Raw genomic sequence first — 23,715 nt, forward strand, 5'->3', positions numbered from 1 at the left:
CTGCATGGATTCACAGGCACTACAAAAGCAGGCAAAATAACGAGGTAAACGTGATGATGATGATGATGATGATGATGACGGCGACGAAGGCTAGTAAAAAATTTAATGTACAGCCTTACATTCCATTCTTTTCAACAGGCTTTTCTTGCTGCACAAACACCTCCTTCCATGGTAGTTAATAAAAAAAAACCACTTCATTCTGTGTGCACCGTGTGTAAATGTTTTAAAAAAAGAGATTTTAGGTCAGGTTTTTGGAATGATACAGGTTGGATTTCAGTGTGACACCACTGTCATCAGAAGGCTTATGTAACAGGGCGGTTTAGTCCTCCGTTGCGCCATGTGTGGTCTGCTGTCCAGCTCACCCTGTTGCAGTCTATATTTCTATGGGGGTAGTGAATCTGTCACAGAGCGAGGGGGTCTGGAAGAATGGCTGTGACCCCTGGTGACCTTGGTGGTGTTACGGGTCAACGTTGTGGGACCCCCACCTAAGACAAATGGTGTCTGTCTAAACGTGACGTCCGGGATGCAGAAATGCGCTGTGTGGCCAGCGTCACCTGATAAATGCTCATGTCACTCCAGGTTTGACTGCCATTCGTCAGCGGGGGAAGAGATATTGGATTCATAATGAAACAAATGTAATGCTATTCCAAGTCAATGGGCTGTGATTCCAGGTGGCCTACCCTCCCCCCCGCTGCCTTCTGGCATTTTGAGTCTTGTCTGAGGGACACCCCCAAAAACCATCCTCTGCTAATGTTTTGTTTTTTGTTCTAAGTGTCTTATCTACCCTTGTCATCATGGTCGTTGTTTTAGGAAGCATCCTAGTCCGTTAAAGGACACCTTCCCTTGTCGGCTCTTAAAACAGAAACACTCCCAGTTCTGTCATGGGCCAGGGCAGATGTCCCCTGTGTTTGGGTCGGGCCGTGAGTCCATCTGTTTCATTATTTAAAAGAATCAGACCCAGCAGAAGTAGTCGGTGTTTAGATAGAACTTTTGTAAATGAAAGCTATGTGATGTGGCTTAAGAAACGCAGTATTTATGTGCTGAACCCTCCTGTGATGAACTCGTGACGTGACATAAGCAGCCGTTAGTTACTGATGCTCGGCTGTCGACCCCTGATATTCCTGCCGGACGTCCATTAGAGATGCTTCTGTGACGATCTGTGCCTTAGATTACCTGTAAGCTCTTTCATTTAGTACAGCACTCACAAGTTTGTTACAGCTTTGAATCAACAGGGTTGACAGTGAGCTCCGATACATTCTTATATAACGAATATAAAACATTTTATAAAAAGACAAAATACCATTTCCTTTTAAATGTATATTTGAACAAAAGTGTTTTACATCGTCGGGTTTAGTCTATTCTAGTACAAGTCCCCCCCTCAGCCCCACTGCGAGTACCACACTTTGAACCTCTAGTTTGCCTTTGTATGTCGTACAGCACAGAGGGAATGGCTGGACCGCAGAGATACTGTAGCTCTTTACACACTACTCTTTACATAATAACAGTCACTGATAGACATCAGCCTGCCATCCTGCCCTTTAGTCACTTTGTAAAGTGTAAATGTCCAGTAACCGAAGGTTAACAAACCCTGACGGTTTTGTAGCAAAGCTACTCTCCTCACTCTTGGTCGAGGGGTGACAAGGTTTCCAGTGTCTATGTGTGTCTGCATGGCCCTCAAACCTTGGACTGAATCCCCGGTTTCATAGAATGTCCGTACGAGGCAAAGAATGCACCAAAACAATGTAGTCCATTGAGACCCTTCTAGAACCCCGTCCATTACCTGGTGTTTTAGAGCCTGCTGATGTGATGAAAGATTTCTTATATGGCATTGTTTGTTACATCTATTACAGTAGCCCTCCACCTCGACCGCAGAAGGCATTCCTTTACCAGAAACCCACAGTCTTGTGAGGGGAGAGTAGAGCCCAGGGACAGGCATCAGAGGGGCGTTTGATTGGGGTTTCCTTATACCCTTACAAAAGTGGTGCTTCCTCAAGGACGCATAAATGAGTGTGCAGGTCACCGAGGCCGCAACCAACAGCAAGCCATACATGGTAGCCACTGATGTGTCCCGGTTTTCGTAGCTCTCGACCTCTAGCTCCATACTTTCGGTGTGACGTTGATGCACTTCCTGCTGGTTTTGTGATGGATGCTGGGAATGTCCACGCATACCTTGTATTGTGTGGAAGGATGTAGGCGTGTTAAGTTGTATGTTTTAATGTCAGATGGAACCCTTGCTTTGAATGCCAGAGCGGGATGATTGCCCTCTGATGTCATTGACCACTTAATGTTGGGTGGCAGGCTGCCGTGGGAGGCTTTCCAAGACACCAGGATGGAGTTTGGCTGCACGGATTTGATGCTGATCTTCAGAGACTCGTTGGCAGGCTGTGGAAAGTATCCATTGACCTGCACTGAGACCGCTTTAAGGTCTGCGCCAACAAGATTGTGAGCAACACAAGTGTATAGTCCAGCCTCTCGCTCTGTGATGTCATAGATATCAAACGTGCCCTCTGGGTGCATGTAATACTTGATGGTACCGGTATCTGGCAAGATCCTGTCACCTGAGGGTGTGATCCAGTAGATATCAGGCTCCGGCTCCCCGAACGCCCGGCAGTGTAGTGAGATCGATTCCCCATGGTGTGCACGGACCAGCACTGGGAGGCTCCCAGGGGAGATGAGCGGTAGGCAGGTCTCGGTCATCTCTCGGAGGTGCACCTGCCGAACATGCTGGCCCTCCAGCTCAGGTGGCTCCATGCAGAACAGGGATTCCGGCTCCATGAAGCGCACGCCAGTCCGATCTGTGCCCATCCAGCGGACCACACAGTCACAGCGGATGGGGTTGCTGTGTAGGCTCACCTCCCGAAGATTGGGCAGGGACTCCACAGTGACACGATGCAGGGCGCTCAAGGCGTTGCTGTTAACCATGAGTGTCTCCAATCGAGGCAGCCTGTAGAATGCATTGGGGTGGATGTAGGACAATTTGGGGTTGTTGGTCGCCTCTATTTTTGTTAGCTCCGGCAGGTTGCTGAGGGCAAAACTGTCAATAGATACCAGCTCAGGCATGCTGTTAATGCCCAGCTCATTCAGGTGCAGCATATCCATAAAGTCCCCCCTCTGTATCCTCTGAATGGGGTTCTTGTTTAGATCCAGAAACTTCAGACTTGGGACCTTCTTGAGGGCACTGTGTGGCACCTTAGCAAATAGGTTGTCATAAAACGAGATGCTCTCCAAACGGTCAAGTCCGACCAGGGCGTCATCGGGTATATCCGACAGATTCATTCGGGCCAGGACCAGGCTGCGGAGGTTGATAAGTGGCTTAAAGTTCATATCTTGAATCCACATGATTGGGTTTTCGCCGATCATCAAAATTTCCAGTCCCAGCATAGCCTCAAACCACTGGCTGCTAATGGCCGTCAGCCAGTTGGAGTTGAGATGAAGCCGCAGCAGATTGCCCAGCCCCAGGAAGGCCCTGGGCGCAATGAAAGAGATCAGGTTGTGATTGATGTACAGCTCCTGGAGATTGTGGAGCCCAGCTAGGCAGCTGTCAGGGAGCATGCGGATAGAGTTTTCCTCCATGTGCAGGGACAATAGCTGTGGCAGGCTTCCGAGGTTAATGTCGCCCATCGCAGACAAATTGTTCTGAGATACATCTATCTCTGTGATGTTAGCCAGATAATCCAAGGGCCTTTCGATCCTGGCAATGTTGTTTGTCTGCAACAACAAGACCTGCGTGTCCATGGGCAGCCTCTCGGGCATAGAAATAAGTCTCAAGTCATTACAGTCCACAGTGGGAGCTTCCATGTACGTTGAGCTTGGAGAGAACCAGGGCCTGATCTCGCAAACACATGGTCGAGGGCAGTCGACCTTCTCTTCACCAGAAGCAGCGTTTGCCAACGCCACAAAAACATAGATCCCCAGCAGCATATCCCTCATCTTGGCGCTGTCCCCTTGGTAATTAATTGTTCCGTAGGGAAATCTGCCTGTCAGGCTGCGTGTTGTGCTGACACAGTGGTCCCTTGATGGGCCTTGCCGGAAGCTTCCTCCCTCCCGTCGTCGTGTTGTGCTGTCCCTGAATGGGAAGGGCCACCGACCCGGTGCCTGGAATGGCGGTATCAGACCCCTGAAGTGTGTCCAAAGATGGGAGAATCCAGTCAAAGTGCGGGTGGCTCGGCCTCACATGCAGGTTTCTGCGTCGGTACTTTATCTGGTGTCGTCATTTTCCTCCATCACTGTCATTTGTGTTCACTTCCATCTAGAGAAAAGAGATGGGAAAGCTATGTAAATACAACCACATCGAAACTGTACATATGAATTGAAATTTGAATTTATCCGACATTGAGCTTCATACCTAGTTGATGCTTTCATCCAAAGGCATTTACTAGTCTAATGATTATGGGTGTTTGATATCGTGAAGTGTGTAACTATGGAGGCATCGGCTGAGCTTCTCCCCTGATTGTAACCAGCTGTATGACCATAGCGTCTATTCTACCCACTGGGCGCTTTAGTAAATATGGTTTTGATTGGTTGACTTGCAGTCCAAGGCTAAAACATTATTGCTTTAAATTTGATACATCTGAACCACTGAAAGCAAGTACCTTGAGTTTAAAACCTTTTATTTAAGGAATGAAATGAAATGGGTATAGTTTAGGTCTGTGAAGCAGCCTTGTCCCCATCTTACTTGAATGCTGTAAATCCTACCAGCAGAGCAGACACGTCCTGCACCTGGAATGGTTTGACAAAACCCTAAAGGAGTAATTCAGCATTTATGTCTATACTTGCTCTGAGATAGCATCGCTCTGCCCGGCTTCACCACAGTGGCAGCCCACCGCAGCATGAGTCACAAATGAAAGGACTTAACCTTTGCACATTTGATGTAGCTCGTGCTCCGTTTACCTGAGCAGAATATCCTTGTGCTCCCAGCACAGGCCACAGTGAAACAGTGAAACATCGGCAACCTTGCCGTCCACCGTTGGTTGGGTCAGCGTGCGCTTTTCGGTTTATGGTCTCTCATACTTCCAATTCCAATTAGCATCATTTTGTTTTTATGTATTTTTTAAGTTAACGTAGTAAAATGGATATTTAATCAACGTGACATTTTGGTGAATGAGTAAAAGCCATGTAAGTGTGTTTTCTTTATACACAGTTCACTGTGTTTCTGCGTTCAGCGAATAGCGTTCTGGTGTGTTTTATGTTCTTGGTCTCCAACCCAGGCTCTCCCAGAATGCCTGCTTCATCTTCCTACAGTTACCTTCTGTTAATGAGTAATTCAGGCTGGTCGGCTCCAGGGAAATAGTTAAATATATGAGTTTGTTTGTTTTGTCAGCCTTCATTAGCCATGAAACCATCTGCTCTTAAGGGTCAAAGTAATTTTTATTTTTTTTTTAAGGGGGAGGCCATTTTGGAAATTATGTAACAGAGCTTTGTCTTGTGCTCCCTTCTTACGACTTAGCTTGATGATCACAGTTGCGATAAAAGCATAGTTCTAAATCAGCAGAATGAAGGTGATGAAATGACTGTAGATTAGTATTTGGTTTCTAACGGGAAAAGTCTGTTTAAATTTCCCCAAGATGCGATTGGTTGTTGCTTTCATCGTGAGGAGGGTATACATTACTCTGCGGGTTCATAATGGCCTTTATTATGCAGCTGTGCTGTACGCCTGGCACTTGAGGAAATTCAGCCGGCTCGGCGCACGGGAGGGCGAGTTAACACTGTCGGGATGATATGTGTGCGCTACCTGCTTATATGCAGCGGCGACGTTGTAACGTTTTTGTGCAGGCAGTTACTGGGATGGCTTAGGAGGTGAAAGCCTAGCTCGGGGGTGCTTTTTCGCCTAGAGCACTGACACTAGTCAGGCCAGACATACTCTGCTCACCCCCCCCCCCCCCCCCCAGACACACATGCACACACACACACTCTTGAGGACCCCATAGAGCACTGCAGATTGCACATAATATATAATCAGTAACATTCCTGCCAGTAACAGAGCCAGCAGTGGCTTCTTGTCTGTTCACTGCTTGTATTGATGCTCTGATGTTGTGATAGATTTCTGACCTTGAAGACGCCCCAGCACTCTGAGTCACCACAAAATGAAAGCACCTCCACCACGATGAAAATGGACCCGTAGGGAAAGACACCTTGAAAAGGCATGGAGCGGCGCGTTCCCGGCCGGGCATCCTCCGGCTGTAATGGCCACAAAGCGCTGGAACGTGGCGGCCTTGTTTGGGTTCATAAGCTGTGCGACCATCTGTTGTGAGCTTAAATGCGGTAAGGGTCAGGGTAACGAGCGCTTGGCACACGCCAGAACACGTCGTCGTGCAGCGATAGATCTTCATTCGAGCCCATGTGATTGTCAGAAACGCGCCATGCAGAATCAAGGTCTTGGACTGCAGAAACACAAATTAGCCTTAGAATTCCTGCTGTTTAATTGGTGTGGTTTTTACAGATTAAGACACTAGATGAGTGCATCGCATCATCACCATCATCATCGTGGAGCCTCACATAATCTTTATGGTCTGGGGGAGATCCATCAGAGTAAGAACCAGAGCTGTGGCCCTTTAAGATGACGGCTTCTGTCTACACCAGCTTTCTTCAAGCTGAAGAGGTTGGATCCATTTTACTATGTTTACTCACTGCTGGATCAGAAGTTGCATGAGAACCAAAGTAGGGCGAATCTGTGTGTCCCCTTTCCCCCATATCCCGATGCCTATAGAGTGCATGATTAAAAACTACCAGGGTAGCTTCCAGCCTCCTGGCATTAAAGGGGCATCAGCATCTACGTCCCACAATCCCCTGCTTGCCGACTGTACCTGAGTCAGGGAGGCTTACGCTTCCTAATAAACATGGTCTCTCTATCTCTCTTGGCACTGTCAGTCGTGCAGTTTCTCCTGTTGGCCTGGGAGAAGCAGCTTTAAAAAACTCTAATTGAATTTATGTCTTTCCATTTATGCTCTTTTTAATTCATGTTGAGACATTTAAGTGCCATAATATCTAAATTTTTATCCTGTTTTATTTAGCCTTTTATTTGCTATTTTCAATTGAAGGCTCAATGTCCTTAATTAAATTTTCCTAATGCTTGCCACACCAAACACGCACTGCATGCATAACAAACAGTTTGTTGACTTGTTATGTTGCTACGCTATTTCAGCTTCTAGGTTTTACATAATTACACTAATTATACATTAGGTTGCATACTATGCTGGTGTTAAGTCATAATGTGTCCCTGTCTGATGATGTCACTGCACTTTATTCTGAAGAAGACTAACTCATGTTAATGCACAACTCTGGCTGTTTAAGTTTCTAGTTTTGTGTTTGAAGCATGAAATGATTTTTCCGTTTCTTAGTCTCTGACAACTTTCAGTGCATTTAATTTTGGGGGAGAATAGGAAGGACAATACTGAGGGTTGGGATATGATCGAATTCAACTGTGAAGATCTTTTTAAATATACAAGTGGATTTGGAAATTCTGCTGCTTTGTGTAATAAGCGTTTGAGAAATTGTCCTAATACATAGAAACGTATGAAAGAGCAGTAATGAGCAACGGTACGGTAATGAGTTGTATGACTGTGAGTCCACTTTTCCGAGTTCTGTTTCAGGGCAGTTTACACATTAAGTATGCATGATAGACGCTAATTAACTGTAGGCCATCCTTCATGCATTTTCTTTCTCCAAACTGTACGCTCTATCGGCCCTATGCCAGATATGTGCTGGGGCATCAAGGGAACATCAGAGGTTAATGAACAGATTTACATTGTTGCCCCAAGCTCTCTGCTATGAGTAGCTCTTAAATGCAGAGTGGAATTGATGATAAATGAACAATTAACAGTAAAACAGAAACATCTTATGCAACGCGGCATTAAACAGGTCTATTATATACACACATAAAACAGCAGACCTACATTTTAAAAAGCTTTAACTCATTAAAGGGAGATATGCATAAAGTTAAAGCTGTTTGCCATTGCATTCTGTACTGTGAGTCCTGTAAGACCGTGCATGGCTGGATCCACGTTTCCGGGGGCCCTAGGCAAAGCTTTACGTGGGAGGCCCCCCTGCCAAGATACTGATGAGCATTTCATGTAATTCAGGGGCCCAAGGCGGCTGCCTGCTCCTCCTATAGCCAGAGCCGGCCATGTTTCTGCCTGCACATAAATGTTTCAAATTGATGTACATATATATATATATATATATATATATATCTTTATATCATTTTAAATTATACTTATTTCACAATTTTACATATATAAGGATACTATATTTTATGTATCATATATATTGTGTGTGTGTGTGTGTGTGTGTGTGTATACACATATATTGGGAAATATAGGGCCCAAATGAACACATACTGCATGGTATGTGTTGTGTTGCACGGGCAGCCGGCGAATCCCTGCATGCATCCCATTATAATTCTGTTCCGAGGAGAAATTTTGATTGTCGATTCATGATGTTTTAATTTCCTGCGAGTGGATCGGGCCCTGGTGTGTTTGATCTCTAATTCAGGCACCGCTGAGAGATAAGCACAGCACCTTGGCTTTCCTGCCTGAAAAGGTCAGTCGTGCTGGAGGAGCGTACACCAGGCTTGGCAATGTGCCGCCGAGCCCCTCGTAGGCGGTCCCGGGTTTGAAATGAGTGCCTCCACTATTTCTCCCCCCAACTTCAGCAAACAACAGGACTATGTTTGATTCCGGGCTGCAGTAGTGAGGCCGACGATTTAAACACGGTGACAGGAGCCGGTAGCTGACCTGAAAACCGATTTCCCCTCAATGTGTACATGCTGAAGGTTCAGCTGACACATTATTTAAAGTTCCGGCACTGCGCTCGCTCTAAGTCAGTGGTTCTCAAACTTGGTCCTCGGGCCCCACTGCCCTGCTTGTTTTCCTGCTATCCCAGCCCCACACACAAGTCCCAGCTGTCTTTCAGCTTCTGATTGACTGAACACACCTGATCCAGGTAATCAGCAGTGTGTAGGGCAGGGATAGCTAGAACACAAGCAGGGCAGTGGGGCCTGAGGACTGAGTTTGAGAACCACTGCTCTAAGCACACATCACGGGGGGGTCTTGACGCAACCGTCTCACAACCCTACTGATACAGTGCCACTAATGATTAGCGACCTTAAGCATCAGTGCATAACTTACTACTGCCAGAGAGTGAATCACTTCATTTTAACAAAAAATGCACCACAGAGGAAGTCAAGTCTGTTGGGTTTACACATGCAGTGTTGTTCTTCCTGGTATAGAAGACCAAAGAATCCTGTTTGCGTTACTAAGGAGATACTCGGTCCTTTCTGACCGCTTCCCCTTCCTGTGACTTTACAGCCCAGTTCATCAGAATAACGGACTAACCTGAGCAAAGATAAACAGGTATTAGCCAGGAGATAATATAACACGAGCCCCTCTGAAAGCTTAGAGGTGAATGCTGTCCGGATGTCTGCTGTGTGCGTCAGTATCAGAGCTAAAGAGGGGATTGAAAGGAAAGACCTGTATGTCATTCAGCGGATGGTGTCAGAAGGGTGATGTCATTCAGTGGATGATGTCAGAAGGGTGATGTCATTCAGCAAGGAGAGGAGAGATCTCTGACAAGAGCAAAGATCAAGGCTGCCATTGGCTGAAAGAACAAGGCCACTCCCTGTCAAGCACCCAAAATAACCTTTAACCTCTAACAGGGTTAGGGTTTACAGTCCCGATGCTGCAAAGACTTCCCATCTTTCCAAAGATGCCCTGGATCTTCCAGGCTTGGCGCAGGGGTTTATGGGACAGGAGGAATTCTAGATGAGCTTGTCTAATTTTTATCTTCAGCCCATAATACTTTCTCCTCTGGGACTCTTTTGCACCATTGGCTTAAATTAACATGAGGAGTGACTGGCCATGAGGGTACTAGCTCTGTGTGTTAGTGGTGGGAAGGAGAGAGAGAGTCACAATGATCGAAGTTATTCAGAAAATGCAAAAGTATGCTGATGACCGGTGCACCTTTGCTGTCGGCCTCCGCTGTTACACCAGCTAGTGGACCCAGTTAGTGGGTGATTTACAGGCAGGGAGAAATATCAGGGGACAGTAAGCAACACATTATTTCATTAATAAGTCGCCGGTGAGGGAGAGGCAGTGGGAAGCCAGGGATGAATGACACTATGCAGCACATTCTCTTTAACTTAGCAAATTAAAAATGCCCCCAGACTCTCACACCATCACCAAGGGTGTGACTAGCGGGGCGACTCTGCCAGGAGGCTTTTGCCACAAACAGCCCTCCCTCTCCCCGAACACGATGTGGCAGCAGACTCTCTGACGGAGAGGGGGGCCACCCACTTGGCTTGGCCTAATAGGAGTAATTCCCCCCCCCACTGGGGTTATGGAGAGTTCATTAAGAACTCTGGGTAAGAGGGGGTGGTCCTCATGCCTGAGAAACATCTATGTTTAACGCTTCCTAAACCAGCCCCCACTGAAAACTCCCCATCCCATTCATCTTGTATGAATAAATGGGGGCACGATGTACAGCCAATCAATAGGAAAAGTCTCTGAGCCCCCGATGCCCCCCTCTTGCAGTGATGCGACAGTGCATGGAGGGTCCAGCCCCCCCTACCGTCATAGCAGCACTTTAAGAAATAGTTACATAAATGCCTAATCTTTACAGCAGGTGATGTTGTTATTGACTTGGGGGGGGGGGTGTGTGGACATGCCGGAATCTGCACCCCCTCCCAGCGTGACTGATGGCCGCTCAGCCCCAGGTCAGTGTTTCCTCTGACTGATGCCTGGCAGCTCATGCTTGTTATGGCTTACGGGACAAGCAGGGCACTCTTTCCTCCTCTTGTCTTCCATAACCTCACCACCCCCAGAAGGCACAGAAATGACGGACGGTAAAATGTGGGTGCCTTTGGTTGCCACATGGGGGGCCTGTTCAGGGGGATTTAAGCTGTGGTCGATGCCTCCTGTCAGTCAGCCCTTCCTTCTCTCTCTTATATAAGTAATCAATGGCAGTGACTCGGTTTCCTTATTCAGTTCTGGGTTTTGTGAGCCTTTACATTTTTTTTTTATTTTTTTTTAAATAACAAAAACTGTCCTTATTTGACTGTAAATTTACGAAAGGAACTGTGTGTTCCGGACCTTTTGGGGGCCCCTTGGTTTGTGACAGCCACACTGGGGGCTCGGCCCACTGCAGATGCCCTGCTTTGCCGCGGCATTCCAAACGCCACCTTCCTCCGAGAGCCACGCTGTGTCGGCGAGGACCGTCCTGTATCCTGTAAACCCATAAGAGCTCCATGAGAGCCAGAAGGCTGCTCTGACTGACGACGTGAAGCGCCTGAGAACGTCAGGTGTTTAATGAGGTCTATAGCCACCAGAAACCTCAAGATTACAACAGACCTACATGTCAAAGCAAAGCGAGTCAGTATTACAGCCGTAAAAGGGAAGTGTGTGGGTGACCAGCATGCGGATACTGTGACGTCCTCAGAACCCTTCCTGCCTGGACTGGGGTGCGAATTCGAGGTGTTTCTATGCTCAGAGCACTCATTACAGGCCTGAGTTTCTTTCCCAGAAGCAGCCCGAGTACCACACTGTCCCTCTCTGATAGAGTTCGTCTTACGCTTTGCCCAGGTTCAGTAGCAGTTCACCTAAACAAGTGTACTAATACCGCGGCGGTGCTCAGTGACTGAGCATGCTATTTGTTACTGAGGTGCAGTCTGCTAAGTACGCGGATCACAGGTTGCCACTGGGAGGCGACACATCCGTGCCCCAGCAAGGAGCAAGAAACAATAAGATGCAAGCAAAACAAGAGTACAGAGTCCCTCCACACAACACAGCCTCTCAACACTGAACACGGAGTCCCTCCACACAACACAGCCTCTCAGCACTGAACATAGAGTCCCTCCACACAACACAGACTCTCAGCACTGAACACGGAGTCCCTCCACACAACACAGCCTCCCACCACTGAACACGGAGTCTCTCCACACAACACAGCCTCCCAGCACTGAACACGGAGTCCCTCCACACAACACAGCCTCCCAGCACTGAACACAGAGTCCCTCCACACAACACAGCCTCCCAGCAATGAACATAGAGTCCCTCCACACAACACATAGTCCCAGCACTGAACATAGAATCCCTCCACATTACACTGAGCCCCAGCACTGAACACAAAGTCCCTTCAGACAACGGTCCTTACATGTTTTTCTGTCTTTGCCTGTGTGGCATCACCCCTCTGTGCAGATACACGTCCACCCACCCATAGCCTCCTCTGCCCCTGAATCAGGTTTCTCAAGACCATCATTTACTTCAGTGCACACTCCATCAATGCACCCCCACCCCCAACTCTCCTCCACATAAGTATCACTGTACTTTTCTGTTGCACCAGCGTCTGCTGCAGCAGAGAGCTCAGGTGAACTCAGGATGCAGAGGGGGCAGCTGAATGGTATCACATAGAAAATGCAAGAAGCTGTCTCTCCGCTCTCCCTCCTGTCTCTCTCCGCTCTCCCACCTGTCTCTCTCCGCTCTCCCTCCTGTCTCTCTCTGCTCTCCCACCTGTATGTCTCTGCTCTTCTATCTGTCTCTCTCCGCTCTCCCTCCTGTCTCTCTCCGCTCTCCCTCCTGTCTCTCTCCGCTCTCCCACCTGTCTCTCTCCGCTCTCCCTCCTGTCTCTCTCTGCTCTCCCACCTGTATGTCTCTGCTCTTTTATCTGTCTCTCTCCGCTCTCCCTCCTGTCTCTCTCAGCACTCCCTCCTGTCTGTCTCTGCTCTCCCTCCGGTCTGTCTCTGCTTTTTCACTTACCTCTCTCTGCTTTCCCATCTCTCTCCCTTTGCACTCCGACCTGTCTGTCTAAGGTTTCCCTCCTGTCTGTCTGTGCTCTCTGCCTGTCTATCTCTGCTCTACCTCCTGTCTCCCTCAGCACTCACACCCATCTGTCATTACACTTCCACGTGTATCTCTCTACTTTCCCTCCTGTCTGTCTCTGCTCTCCCACCTGTCTCCCCTGGCTCTCCCACTGGTCTTTCTCTGTTCTCCCCTCTGTCTGTCTCTGCTCTCCCGCCTGTCTCCCTTGGCTCTCCCACTGGTCTTTCTCTGTTCTCCCCTCTGTCTGTCTCTGCTCTCCCGCCTGTCTCCCCTGGCTCTCCCGCTGGTCTCTCTCTGTTCTCCCCTCTGTCTGTCTCTGCTCTCCCGCCTGTCTCCCTTGGCTCTCCTGCTGGTCTCTCTCTGTTCTCCGGTCTTTCTGTCTCTGGTTCTCACTCCTATCTACTTTGGCTCTTCTGCTTGTCTCCCTCGGTTCTCCCTCCTCTCTCTCTCTTCTCTTATGCCTATCTGTTTTAGCTGTCCCTCCTGTCTCTCTCTCCCTGCCACCTATCTCCCTCGGTTCTCCTTTCCCTCTCTCTCTCTCTGCTCTCCCATCTGCCTTCCTAGGATATCCCACCTGTATCCCTCTCTTTTTTCCTATGCTCTTCCGCTGCCTGGCTGTCGTACTCGGCTCTCCCTCCTTTTTCACTCAGCTCTCCAGCTCAGCTCTCCCGCATGTATCTCACGGCTCTCCCTCTTAGCTCTCCCTCATATCTCTCTCTGCTCTCCCACCTGTCTTTCTCGGCTCTCCCTCTTGTTTCACTCAGCTCTCCAGCTCAGCTCTCCCGCATGTATCTCTTGGCTCTCCCTCTTAGCTCTCCCTCATCTCTCTCTCTGCTCTCCCACCTGTCTTTCTCGGCTCTCCCTCTTGTTTCACTCAGTTCTCCAGCTCAGCTCTCCCGCATGTATCTCTTGGCTCTCCCTCTTAGCTCTCCCTCATATCTCTCTCTGCTCTCCCACCTGTCTTTCTTGGCTCTCCCTCTTGTTCCTCTCAGCTCTCCAGCTCAGCTCTCCCGCATGTATCTCTTGGCTCTCCCTCTTAGCTCTCCCTCATATCTCTCTCTGCTCTCCCACCTGTCTCACTCAGCTCTCCCACTCAGTTCTTCTGCCTGTCTCTCTCGGCTCTCCCACTAGGCTTCTCCGGCTGTCACTCTCTGCTCTCTCTCTCTGCTCTCGGATTCTGCTGCCTGTTCCTCTCGGCTCTCCTGCTCGGCTCCTCCGGCTGTCTCTCTCTGTGCTCTCTCTCTTCCTCTCCACTCTTGGACTCTCCCGCCTGTCTCTCTCAGCTCTCTCTCTCTCCGCTTTCAGCTTCTCATCCACATGCAGATTACAGGCTCTGTTAACTCGCTTGATAGCCACCCTGTTGAAGCGCTGCAGTCCCACGGGGGGGGTTGGGGGGGGGGGGTGCGGGGTGAACACTACGTAAGGATGCAAGGCGAGTTTGGGAGGAGGTGGGAGGGGGGAAAAAAAATTAAACTTACCAGTTTTAGGCGATTCCACAGAATAGTATGGGTAGCACATATTCCGCTGCTGCGTGCCGTGTGCCTCAGTTAGCGCAATTGCCCTGGACTTGCAGCCCACACAGGCAAGAGCGCAGGGTGCATCTCTCTCTCTCTCTCTCTCGCTTTCTCTCTCTCTCTCTCTCGCTCTTTCTCTCTCTGTCTTTTTCTCTTGCTCTGGAGAAAACTCCTCTCTGCCTTCAGGTCCAGTCTCCCAGTTCTGCTGAGGGCTGTGGCGATGCGCCAGAGTCGCACGGTTAGGAGGATGGAGCAGTGTTATCCTCTGCTTCCTCCTCCACCGCCTCCTCCTCCTCCTCCTCCTGCTCCTCCTGCTGCTGCTTCTCTATGGCAGACAGCGCTGCGTCACTTGCACACTGACACGGCGCTGTCTGCTCTGCTCGCAACAAAAAAAATAACCTAACAACGCCCCACCCCCCTCTCCTCGACAAGAGCCAATTACCACCCAGATCTGCTGCAAAAGCCTCACAGATGCCTGCGCCAGATTGGCTGGTCAGGACTGTCTATCAAATGATACTGTCCTTCTATTCCAGAAGCATTAACGGAACAAAAATAAAGAGGGAAAGAAGAGAATTCCTGTTTAGACTTGTACTAGTGTTGAATTGAGTGATTCTGAAGCTTGTTCAAGGAATATAACCGCATTCTGCGCAGTAAAATGTTAAAATGTTCTGACAGGAAGTTAGTCTGTGAAAGGCTGTTAGCCTGTGTTTGTCTAACACTGTACTGTAAGCACATCAACTTGTTGTCCGTGCTACACTTTTGTTTACTTTTCCATTAAAGTAAAAAATCTGCAGGATTGTGTTTTATAGAGCTCAGTGTTTCAGACCACATCCAGACATTTTGCTGTTACCTATAACTTGCTTTGCATCTCTACCCTGATCCAGGCTGCTTAAGTTATGGAGACAGTGACACTTAAGGTGCTTTTGAAGGGAAGACAACCGTAGTGTAGGTGAGGGTTAATTCACAATTCCAGTTCTCAGTGGAGAATGATTATCAGTCCCTGAGCTCTGGGCGTTCTTAGTGCTTCCTGAGCAACCTTGGATCTTTGTAATATTTTAATCTTCTAACTAGTTTTTCGTTTAAACCTTGAGATAGGAAGTTTTCCGATTCGACCCAGAAATCATCTCCACAAGCAAAAATTAACAAATGATTCCGATGAGGGTGCAACATGTCACAAGCACCAGAGGAGAGAACAGGCTGCGTGTGAGGGAGGATATTTGGACGTAGTGTCTACTGCTGTCCCACACTCACAGTTTGTGCTGTGTGGATCATTTTTTGTTGTCGTTGGTCTTTCCGCAACAGTCAGTAGCAGTGTGAGCGGGATGTTGCTGTGCAACATCCTGGAATTGTAACGTGAAGAAAGCCAATAATTATCTTTTAGGTGCGTCTTTTTCATTATCCGCCTGAGGAGTCGGCCACGGACAGGAGAGGCATTACGCCACCATGCTGCTCTCATGCTGCTCGTAAGGCTCTGTACACTCTGCTGCTTAACCAGGGAGTTGGACGTTTTCACCAAAACGAATCTGATTATGTAATCTGCTCAAGAATGTACTCAAATCTACAAGGCTTTGGTTAGCAAAATGCTGAACAGTATGGGAAACCCTGGAACTCTGGTCAATACGTCAACAAAGGCTCCGTCATGTCATCTGGTGTAAATTTATAGCTCCTATTATGTAGCCACTTGTAAAGACGACATGATTTATTTGGCAGTAATTAGGGTGAAGTAGGATGATGTCCGAGGGCTTGTGTCTATGCTGTCTCCCGGTTTGTTCACTTAGTTCACTGTAATGTTGAGTTCCTAGTAGTGCCCTTGTCAAAGATCCTGTGTTTTACAGAGATAAGCTCCGTGTCTAGCCCTTCCCTTTGGGTCAAATGTAGAAACTCTCCCATCGTTCTTGTAAGCATTTGCCGCATGCCAGCTGCAGAAACAAGAGAAAAGATCAAAGTAACGACATTTTATGATGTTCGGATGGAGGCACGCACTACGGGGGTCTGGCCAGTCGTTTTCCATCTTGCTACGCTCTCATTGACCTGCCGCTGTGGGACACTGACACTTGAGTCCTGAGCTGATAAACCCCCCAGGGTTGCTTGTGGAATCACACCATAATTTTGGTATAAGACCAAGGTCTCTGTTGTTTTAGCCTAGACTGAATTTAGCGAAAATAAACAGCATTTACACAGAATATGTTACAAATTCGAACAGCAACAGGTATGCCACATAATGGAAAACCAGATAGGCAAGTGCGACCTACCTTGGTGTCCGTCTAGCTTGAGGGGGACTTGAGCAGCAAAATGGAGGCTGACAAGATATCAGAAGGGTCAAAACTGGGCAATAGCTTCAGGAAGTGAGCACCTCCTACAGTAGTTCCTAAGGGCTCCTGTTAGGTTCAGATTAATGATGTCCACCCCCCCCCCCCCCCCCAACAATAGTGATTATGACCAGCATCCCCAAAGTCCGAATACAGGCCGAGATGTTACTATGGACCGTTTGAATCGCTTGGCACAGTGACTGTGGATCTCACACCATATGTACCTCTCTGAAAGCCAAATCGCACGTTAAATATAACCGGATACCACATATTCAAGAAAACAATGGTTGTGTCCCCGAAAACAGATATATATAATTTCAGTCACTATGGAAACAAAAGGAACAAAGATGCGGTCTTAAGATTCACAGTTGCTAGAAAATATGGGTCCACAAGCTCTTGCTGCACACTTCCTGGTCCAGGGGTGTCTACACCATACTGTCTACACCTTACTGTCTACACCTTACTGTCTACAACTTACTGTCTACACCTTACTGTCTACACCTTACTGTCTACACCCTGCTGTCTACACCTTGCTGTCTCACGGGGACCATGTCCTCCTCACACAGACGAGACAGATCATCAGTGTGCTGTTCCAATTAGGATCCTCCTTTTCTCATTCTGTGTTCCTCCACTCAGGGGTAATTCCAGGATTTGACCCTTAGGGGGGCTGCACCCCATGAATAAATGCAGGACACCAGCACCCCCACTCCCCCACAAAAACATTTGCCTAAATAGGTACTAGAAGTGCCTGTGCATACTCTTATTGGGCTATTTTGGGGTCACAGGTACTGTTTGGGGTGATCACAGCATGTTAGCTCCAGGCCCTGCGGTCCACACTGCTATGGCTGGGAAACCCCATGCAGCATATCAGCATTGACACAGGCGGAGCGCAGATGCGTTCGCTCAGCTGTGCTGTTCAAACAGGGCCCAGCTGTGTCCAGGAAAGGCGGCCCCCGATGCCCACCCCGAGTCCCCTGCCACCACAGAGAGGCTTATCTGGCTGATCCAGGGTAGCGAGCCTCCGCCTCGCCTCAGAGCGCAGCCATCAGGAACACACAAATGTCAGGAGAGAGGAGGCCTTCCCAGGAGGTCGGCGTCTCCTCCACTCTCCGAGCAGAGCGTTGGCGGAGCCCTCCGCCTTCACAGCCCCCACCTCCCACTAGGGACGCTTTTCACATGCTATAATGTTGTTTCTTATCGCATGTTCGGGTTGGTTCCCAAATTACACCATTTTCAGCACCTGGATAGGTCCAGTGGCTGCGAATGTAGGTCCAGTGGCTGCGAATGTAGGTCCAGTGGCTGCGAATGTAGGTCCAGTGGCTGCGTGGCGTCTGGCAGAAACGCCGGCAGTAACCACAACAATCTGGGCTGCTTACCTTGGGAGCCACATTGATTCATTGTTTAGCTTGTCCACAGGATGTCTGATGCCGCCAGATAAATATCCCGTGTGTTTATATGACAATGATGGAGATTGTTTGTTTGGTGAAGGGTGTCCCTGCACAGCTGGGCTCCATCCCAGCTACTCTCACATTTTTGTTTGGGGTAAAATAAGTGCAGCCTACATGAACCCGGTGGCCCTATTATGGTGCATGACACTATAACTCCAGTAGAACCAGAATTGCATGTGGTCAGAGGCTCCAGCTATAGTCCTGGTGGATTCAGAGCATCTTCTGAAACAATTTTCATCTATAATCAGGGAAAGGTCACTTACTGTAGGAAATTATTAGCTGGGTGTATGTTTTCTGTGGATCGGGGAGGGGCAGCCTCTGAGCAGGGCCTCCCCAGGTATGGAAGATCACAGCAGGTCAAACTGTGGTCACCAAGCACAACCGCATGAACAGGGACGGCAGCATCTTTAGGCTCCTTCTGCAGAAGCGCGTGACGCCTGACTGTAGCAGAGTCGCACTGTGCAGTAGCAACACTCTGAGCAGAAACAGAGCCGAAGTCGCTGACTAACGCAGCGGAGCAGTAGGTGTGCTTCCCGCGTTCCCATGTGGTCAAGCGTGTGAATACTAACAGATGTCTGAGGGCAGGAGTCTTGCCATGAGAGAGCTGCTGTTTTCCTCCTCCTCATCGTGATAGTAGCTCAGATCCCTCTCTCAGTGTACGCTAAAGCTGCACTTGATTACACAGCTACATCGCCCTAAGAAAATGATCTGCACTAGGCACATAATTATATTTATGTTCAGAAGTTTATTATATTCATTGTCCTTGACTGTTTTGCGTGATGCCCCAAAGTAAATTTCTTATATGTAAAAGTACTTGGCGATTAATGAACGATTCTGGCCTTATGTAGACAAAAAAAACACCTGTCACCAGCCCCGTTTGGTGTTGGTTCTGTGGTTCATGTGTGAAGTTTCCTCTAGGTGTACTAATAAGATGACTAGTATATTACATCGGTCACAGGGACAAATGTCGTGTCGACAGATGGCAGAGTTATGAAGTACAAGAGAACACGTTTTGTAGAAGGGACAGCAGGTGTGTCATCCTGTGGCATCCTGTCCAAAAGTTGAGCTTCTGAACACTGGTTAAACCGAACGCTTCAGTGCTGTGCACCTGTTTCGCTCGTTGGAGAGAGATTAAAAAGACAATGCAGGTACAAAGCAGAGACTGAATTATCTAAACGCTACTCCTGAGCCCTGCCTGCAATATCAAACAAATCATTTTCTGGGGCAGCACGGCTCACTTATTTGAAGTGTGTCTCTCCATGCAGAAGAACCTCCACCTGTCTCAGTCAAATCGGTGCATCTGTACTTAAGGTGTTTCTTAGTGAGACGGCAATTAGTCATGCAATTTGAAGGGATTCATTACCGCCCTTAACTCATTAATAGCAGTAATAAGCACCTGGACATAGGCAGAATGCAGCGCACGATGTCTGAATGGGGACGCTGGTGAAATGGCAATTTAATAGGGCAAGAAAAGAGAGAGTTATGGGGAGGTTCCCGGCCCAAAGCTCACCATGATGTGTCTGTTGTTTTTCCATTTACCAGTGGCTGACAGATAGGACAGCTTCACAGGCCTGCATGAATGGAGATCCCTGCCACTCACATAGATGGACAGTCCATCATGGAGAACGTCTCCCTGCGTACTGCTGTCCGTCTCCGGGAACAAAACGAACTATAGCTTTTTGGACCTGGAATTTTTAAACCTACAGGTTTTATTCTATTTCTTTCCCTGTGGAGCCTTAACCATTTACCACGGATATATATCAAAGAAATATATATGTTTAGATTAAGTAAAGGGGGCTAGCTAGTCCGCTGTAATGTTAATTTCTCCATCACTCCTGTTTCATTGGAACACTACGCCTCACGCAATCCGACATCCTGCTTTTTCTCCATCCGCGTTAAAACCGGTGCCTGTCATATAGCCGAGACCCCTGGGTGGATTTTAATAATGCACCAGCCCCGCAGGATGCTGTCAAGCTCTCAGCGTCTGAAGATGGCGTCCACAGGTGACATGTGGCACCGCGTAATATGATGCAGGTAGAGGTGCGTGACGGTAGTGAATAGATATGAACAGGAAGGCCGTTTGGAGGAGTCAGGAAGCACCCCTGCCTTCAGGAAGGTTACAGGAGTTTTTAACCTGAGAGTCAGGTTCATTGTTTCAGTGTTGGGGTTCTGGGGCCTTCAGGTGGCATGGCAGAGGTGGGGAGTGAGTCGGATAGCCACACTGCATACTCAGCGGGCCCGTAGATGACAGGAGCCCTTCTGTTTATGCACGTGCAGTGTCCTACCCGCACGCCCTCTCGCTGCTCACCCTGGTAGTTTTCTCAGGCCGCGGCCTGGCCTATGATTCAGGGAATTGGGCTTTCTGCACGTGTGGCAGGGATGGGTCGACAAAGCACAAAGGTCCACTCGAAATATACTGTAGGGGGCGCCAGACATAAAACAAAGGGAATTCAGGCAGGCCGGAGCCAATCAGGATGACTATCCCGCGTCGTCTGTCACGCCCTAAACAGTCCGAACTGCACCTCCTTCCGTCAAGAATCCCGCGCAGAGAAAATGGCTAAATCCTCGCTCCAGCCGGTACACGTACAAAGCGAGCACTAACAGTCCAGAGAGACAAGAGCTAACATGGCTCTCATGGCATGTATGTGAAGCACCACTTTCATGCCTGAAGACCAGCACCATGTCCATCTACATCGTCAAGCATGAAGGCTAATCTATTGATTATGGTCGAATGTGTTTGTGTCTGCATCTCATTGCAGCTGCTTGCTCTCCTTCCATAATTCTACTTATATATTCCTGCCCCCCCACCCGCTCCCACTGAGCGTCTTGATGTAATAATTTCTGCTGCGTCGAAAATTGAGTCGTCCAGACGAGTCATTTCTGTCTGACGGCACTTAAAAGGAAATCAGGTTTCAGTACCTGTCGCTGTCGCATGAGGTGGGAAGCTGAGAGAGGCAGACGAGGACCAGGTCGGCCCGGCTGCCATGTGTAGCTGCTTGGGGGGCCCTCCTGAATGAAGCAGCATTGTATGCACTGGACTTCCATGATGTAATGTGCAGATCTTTGACCCCCTGCAGGCAGTTCCCCGGGTCGCTGTCTAAATGCCTTTGCAGAGGACGTTTGTCAACCGGCTGATATATAATATATGCAGTTAAATGCTGTTGCATTCCCTGTACATCAGTGTCTCCCAACCCAGTCCTCAGGGAACCCCAGACAGTCCACGTTTTTGCTTCCTCTCAGCTCCCAGCCCACCTGTACCAGGTATTCTGCATTCTTGATTGGCTGGAGATTGGGAGGGAGCAAAAATGTGGATAGTCCGAGGTTCCGCGAGGACTGGGTTGGGAAACAGTGCTATACAAGTAAAAATTTCCCGATAATTTCATCGCAAATATTTCTGATGACAGAGAGCGTGTTTCCCCCATGTCGGTTCCTGTTTATTGCCTCACATATCGTAAATCAACAAGCGAACGGTCTCGCGGGAGTGTATCGCACCTCTGTTAACAAACACGCATTTGGTCTGGATTTGGCCCATCTCCACAGATGGATTTCGTGGGGGTGAATGACGGCTCTGCGTGGGGAGGCTTTGGTCTCCTGCCCTGGTACCAGAGCGCTTAACTAACATTCCTGTGGTAACGAAGGAGACCCAAAGAACAAATAATGTGTCTGGTTCGATCCCACCAGGAATCTGTTGAACGTCTGTGAACTTCTGTGAAAACCTTCAGGGCGTAAGGCAGTCCTTGGCCTGGAGTCCTTGGCCTGATGTGAAGGTTTTGGTTCCTTGGTCCCGCCCCCACATGACAAAGAAAGAGGAGGGTGGGGCCAACAGGACTTTGTGACAGCCAATGAGACTTCTGGTCAGAACAGGAATAGGCAGCTTTGCTGTCATTTTCTGAGCTCTTTCCCTGGATCCCCGCAGCCTCCCATAAAGTTGATACTGTATTACACCCACAGGCTACATCAGTTTACTGCTCCCATAGTCCAACAAGTAGAGCCTTGTGCTAACAATGCTATAGTCGTGGGTTTCTATCTTAGAGACCCCACATAAGTGTAACCATTCCCTCTATTGTGAATCACTTTAGATAAAAGCATCAGATAAATGTAAATTTACAGCAAAGCCATTTTAAATTTGCTTTGCAGTTCCAGATTTATTCTATTTCAGGTCTGCTTTGGTCATTTGTGATAGTTTTTTTCCCCTGTTTGCTCATACACGTGTGTCGGGGCTTCAGGGGTTTCACTCGCACCGCTTGTGGGTTGTGGTTTTGAATCCCCCGTCTTCACTGTGTGGGGGCCGTTCATACAGCCTCCCAGTGGCATGCAGGGTCCTCTCTGTGAAAACACCTGCAATTGGTCAAAGTGACCCTTCCTCTCCCCTGCTTCATTTTTACTGCAATTTTATTTTGTTTTAAAGGCAATTGTTCATTTTTTCTGTGCATTTCAAAAGGCTGGTAGAGAAGTATCAGCACAGCGGTCTGCACTGTCCTTTGCATTATGCACCGGTGGTTCGGTCCTGTTTATCTAAGCATCTCTGTAAGGCGCCGAGGAGGTTTTTTCGCACGAAGACCGTGGTGAAGCGCACACGCGTCTCAGCTGGCGCCTCATCTGGGTCGATGTGAACTTGAGTGAGGTCAACAACAGTATTGAGGGGGTGGCAGTTGGGACAGCATTTGTTTGACAGGCATTTCGTATACTGTCATGCAGAGATTAATCCCATTAGTAAACATCGGAGAGATCAGCTTTGTTTTCCAGAAAGCGAACATGATTGTAATCAGTGCTAATCAGATGAGAGGCTTTGGAGCATCTAGCTCAATACTGCTTGCACCAGCCAAGGAAATGCGCTCCACCTCAGAGCAGGTCTGAGGGGTCAGTCTCTTCCCCCTCTCCAGTGGGCAGCCACAGCCACAGTCAGACTGCACATGGTGGGCTCTGTCCCCTTTGCACCACACACACTTACCAGCTCACATTTGGAGGCCATCCATGATCCAAAGGTACTTGGTGCCTTTCAACCGTTGTGCTTATCTTCTGCTGCTCCTCAACAATCCTTGTTGGTGCTCTATGTAGATTTAGATTTGGTATCAGAAAGCATCAAATGTCCTTGGAGCACATGGGGTTAAGAGTCTTGTTCAAGCGCCTAATGGTGACATGATTACTCTGCTGGCTGTGGGATTTGAATCCACAACCTTCTGGACATAGGCACCGACCCACAACCTTTTCCAGAAAGCATGGTCAGCCATTCTCTGGAGCAGTTCGGGGTTAAGGCTCTTGCTCAAGGACCCATTGGTGACATCAGTCTTTGGAACTTCTTGTATAACTGTATTGCATACAGTACATCATCTTAAAGCTTGGAGGCAAAAAACCCCCTTGCATCGATCCATCTTCCCCTAACTGTTTGTCAAATACAGAGTTTTATTCAGTCTGGGGTCTGTTCCAAGAGGCACAGGACTCAGGGCCGGGGGCACCCTGGATAGGATGGTCTTATAACATCAGAGCATATTTGTTTCAATATGCTGTTCTCTTTCCAGGTCTCCAAAGAATCCCCGACAGAAGATCATCAAGAGGGTGATTGGCCTGGAGGGAGACCTTGTTAAGTAAGCTCTGCTTTCAGTTCTGCAGAGATTCAGTTGCTTCTGATGTTGGA

The 23,715-nt window shown here is 48.4% G+C and overlaps 2 protein-coding genes across 3 annotated transcripts in view; one reads left to right on the forward strand and one right to left on the reverse strand.

Moving 5' to 3' along the window:
• The window catches only part of immp2l (inner mitochondrial membrane peptidase subunit 2), a 147,952-nt gene that overhangs the window by 109,963 nt on the left and 14,274 nt on the right, over positions 1-23,715 (forward strand). Inside the window, exon 4 of one of the 2 annotated variants that reach the window (XM_048985649.1) lies at positions 23,600-23,665. The exons of the other annotated variant lie outside the window; for it this stretch is intronic. Coding sequence (XP_048841606.1) covers positions 23,600-23,665 — 66 coding nt within the window. The remainder of the gene's footprint in view (positions 1-23,599; positions 23,666-23,715) is intronic. 2 annotated transcript variants of the gene reach the window in all.
• LOC125714604 (leucine-rich repeat neuronal protein 3-like) lies at positions 1,947-14,698 on the reverse strand. Its single transcript, XM_048985379.1, has 2 exons — positions 14,288-14,698; positions 1,947-4,249 (listed from the first exon to the last, which is right to left on the reverse strand). Exon 2 carries the CDS (start codon positions 3,928-3,930, stop codon positions 2,092-2,094), a length of 1,839 nt encoding a protein of 612 aa, XP_048841336.1. The 5' UTR covers positions 3,931-4,249; positions 14,288-14,698; the 3' UTR covers positions 1,947-2,091.

Source organism: Brienomyrus brachyistius, chromosome 1 (genome assembly GCF_023856365.1).
Source record: "Brienomyrus brachyistius isolate T26 chromosome 1, BBRACH_0.4, whole genome shotgun sequence".
In the NCBI taxonomy this organism is placed as follows: Eukaryota; Metazoa; Chordata; class Actinopteri; order Osteoglossiformes; family Mormyridae; genus Brienomyrus; species Brienomyrus brachyistius.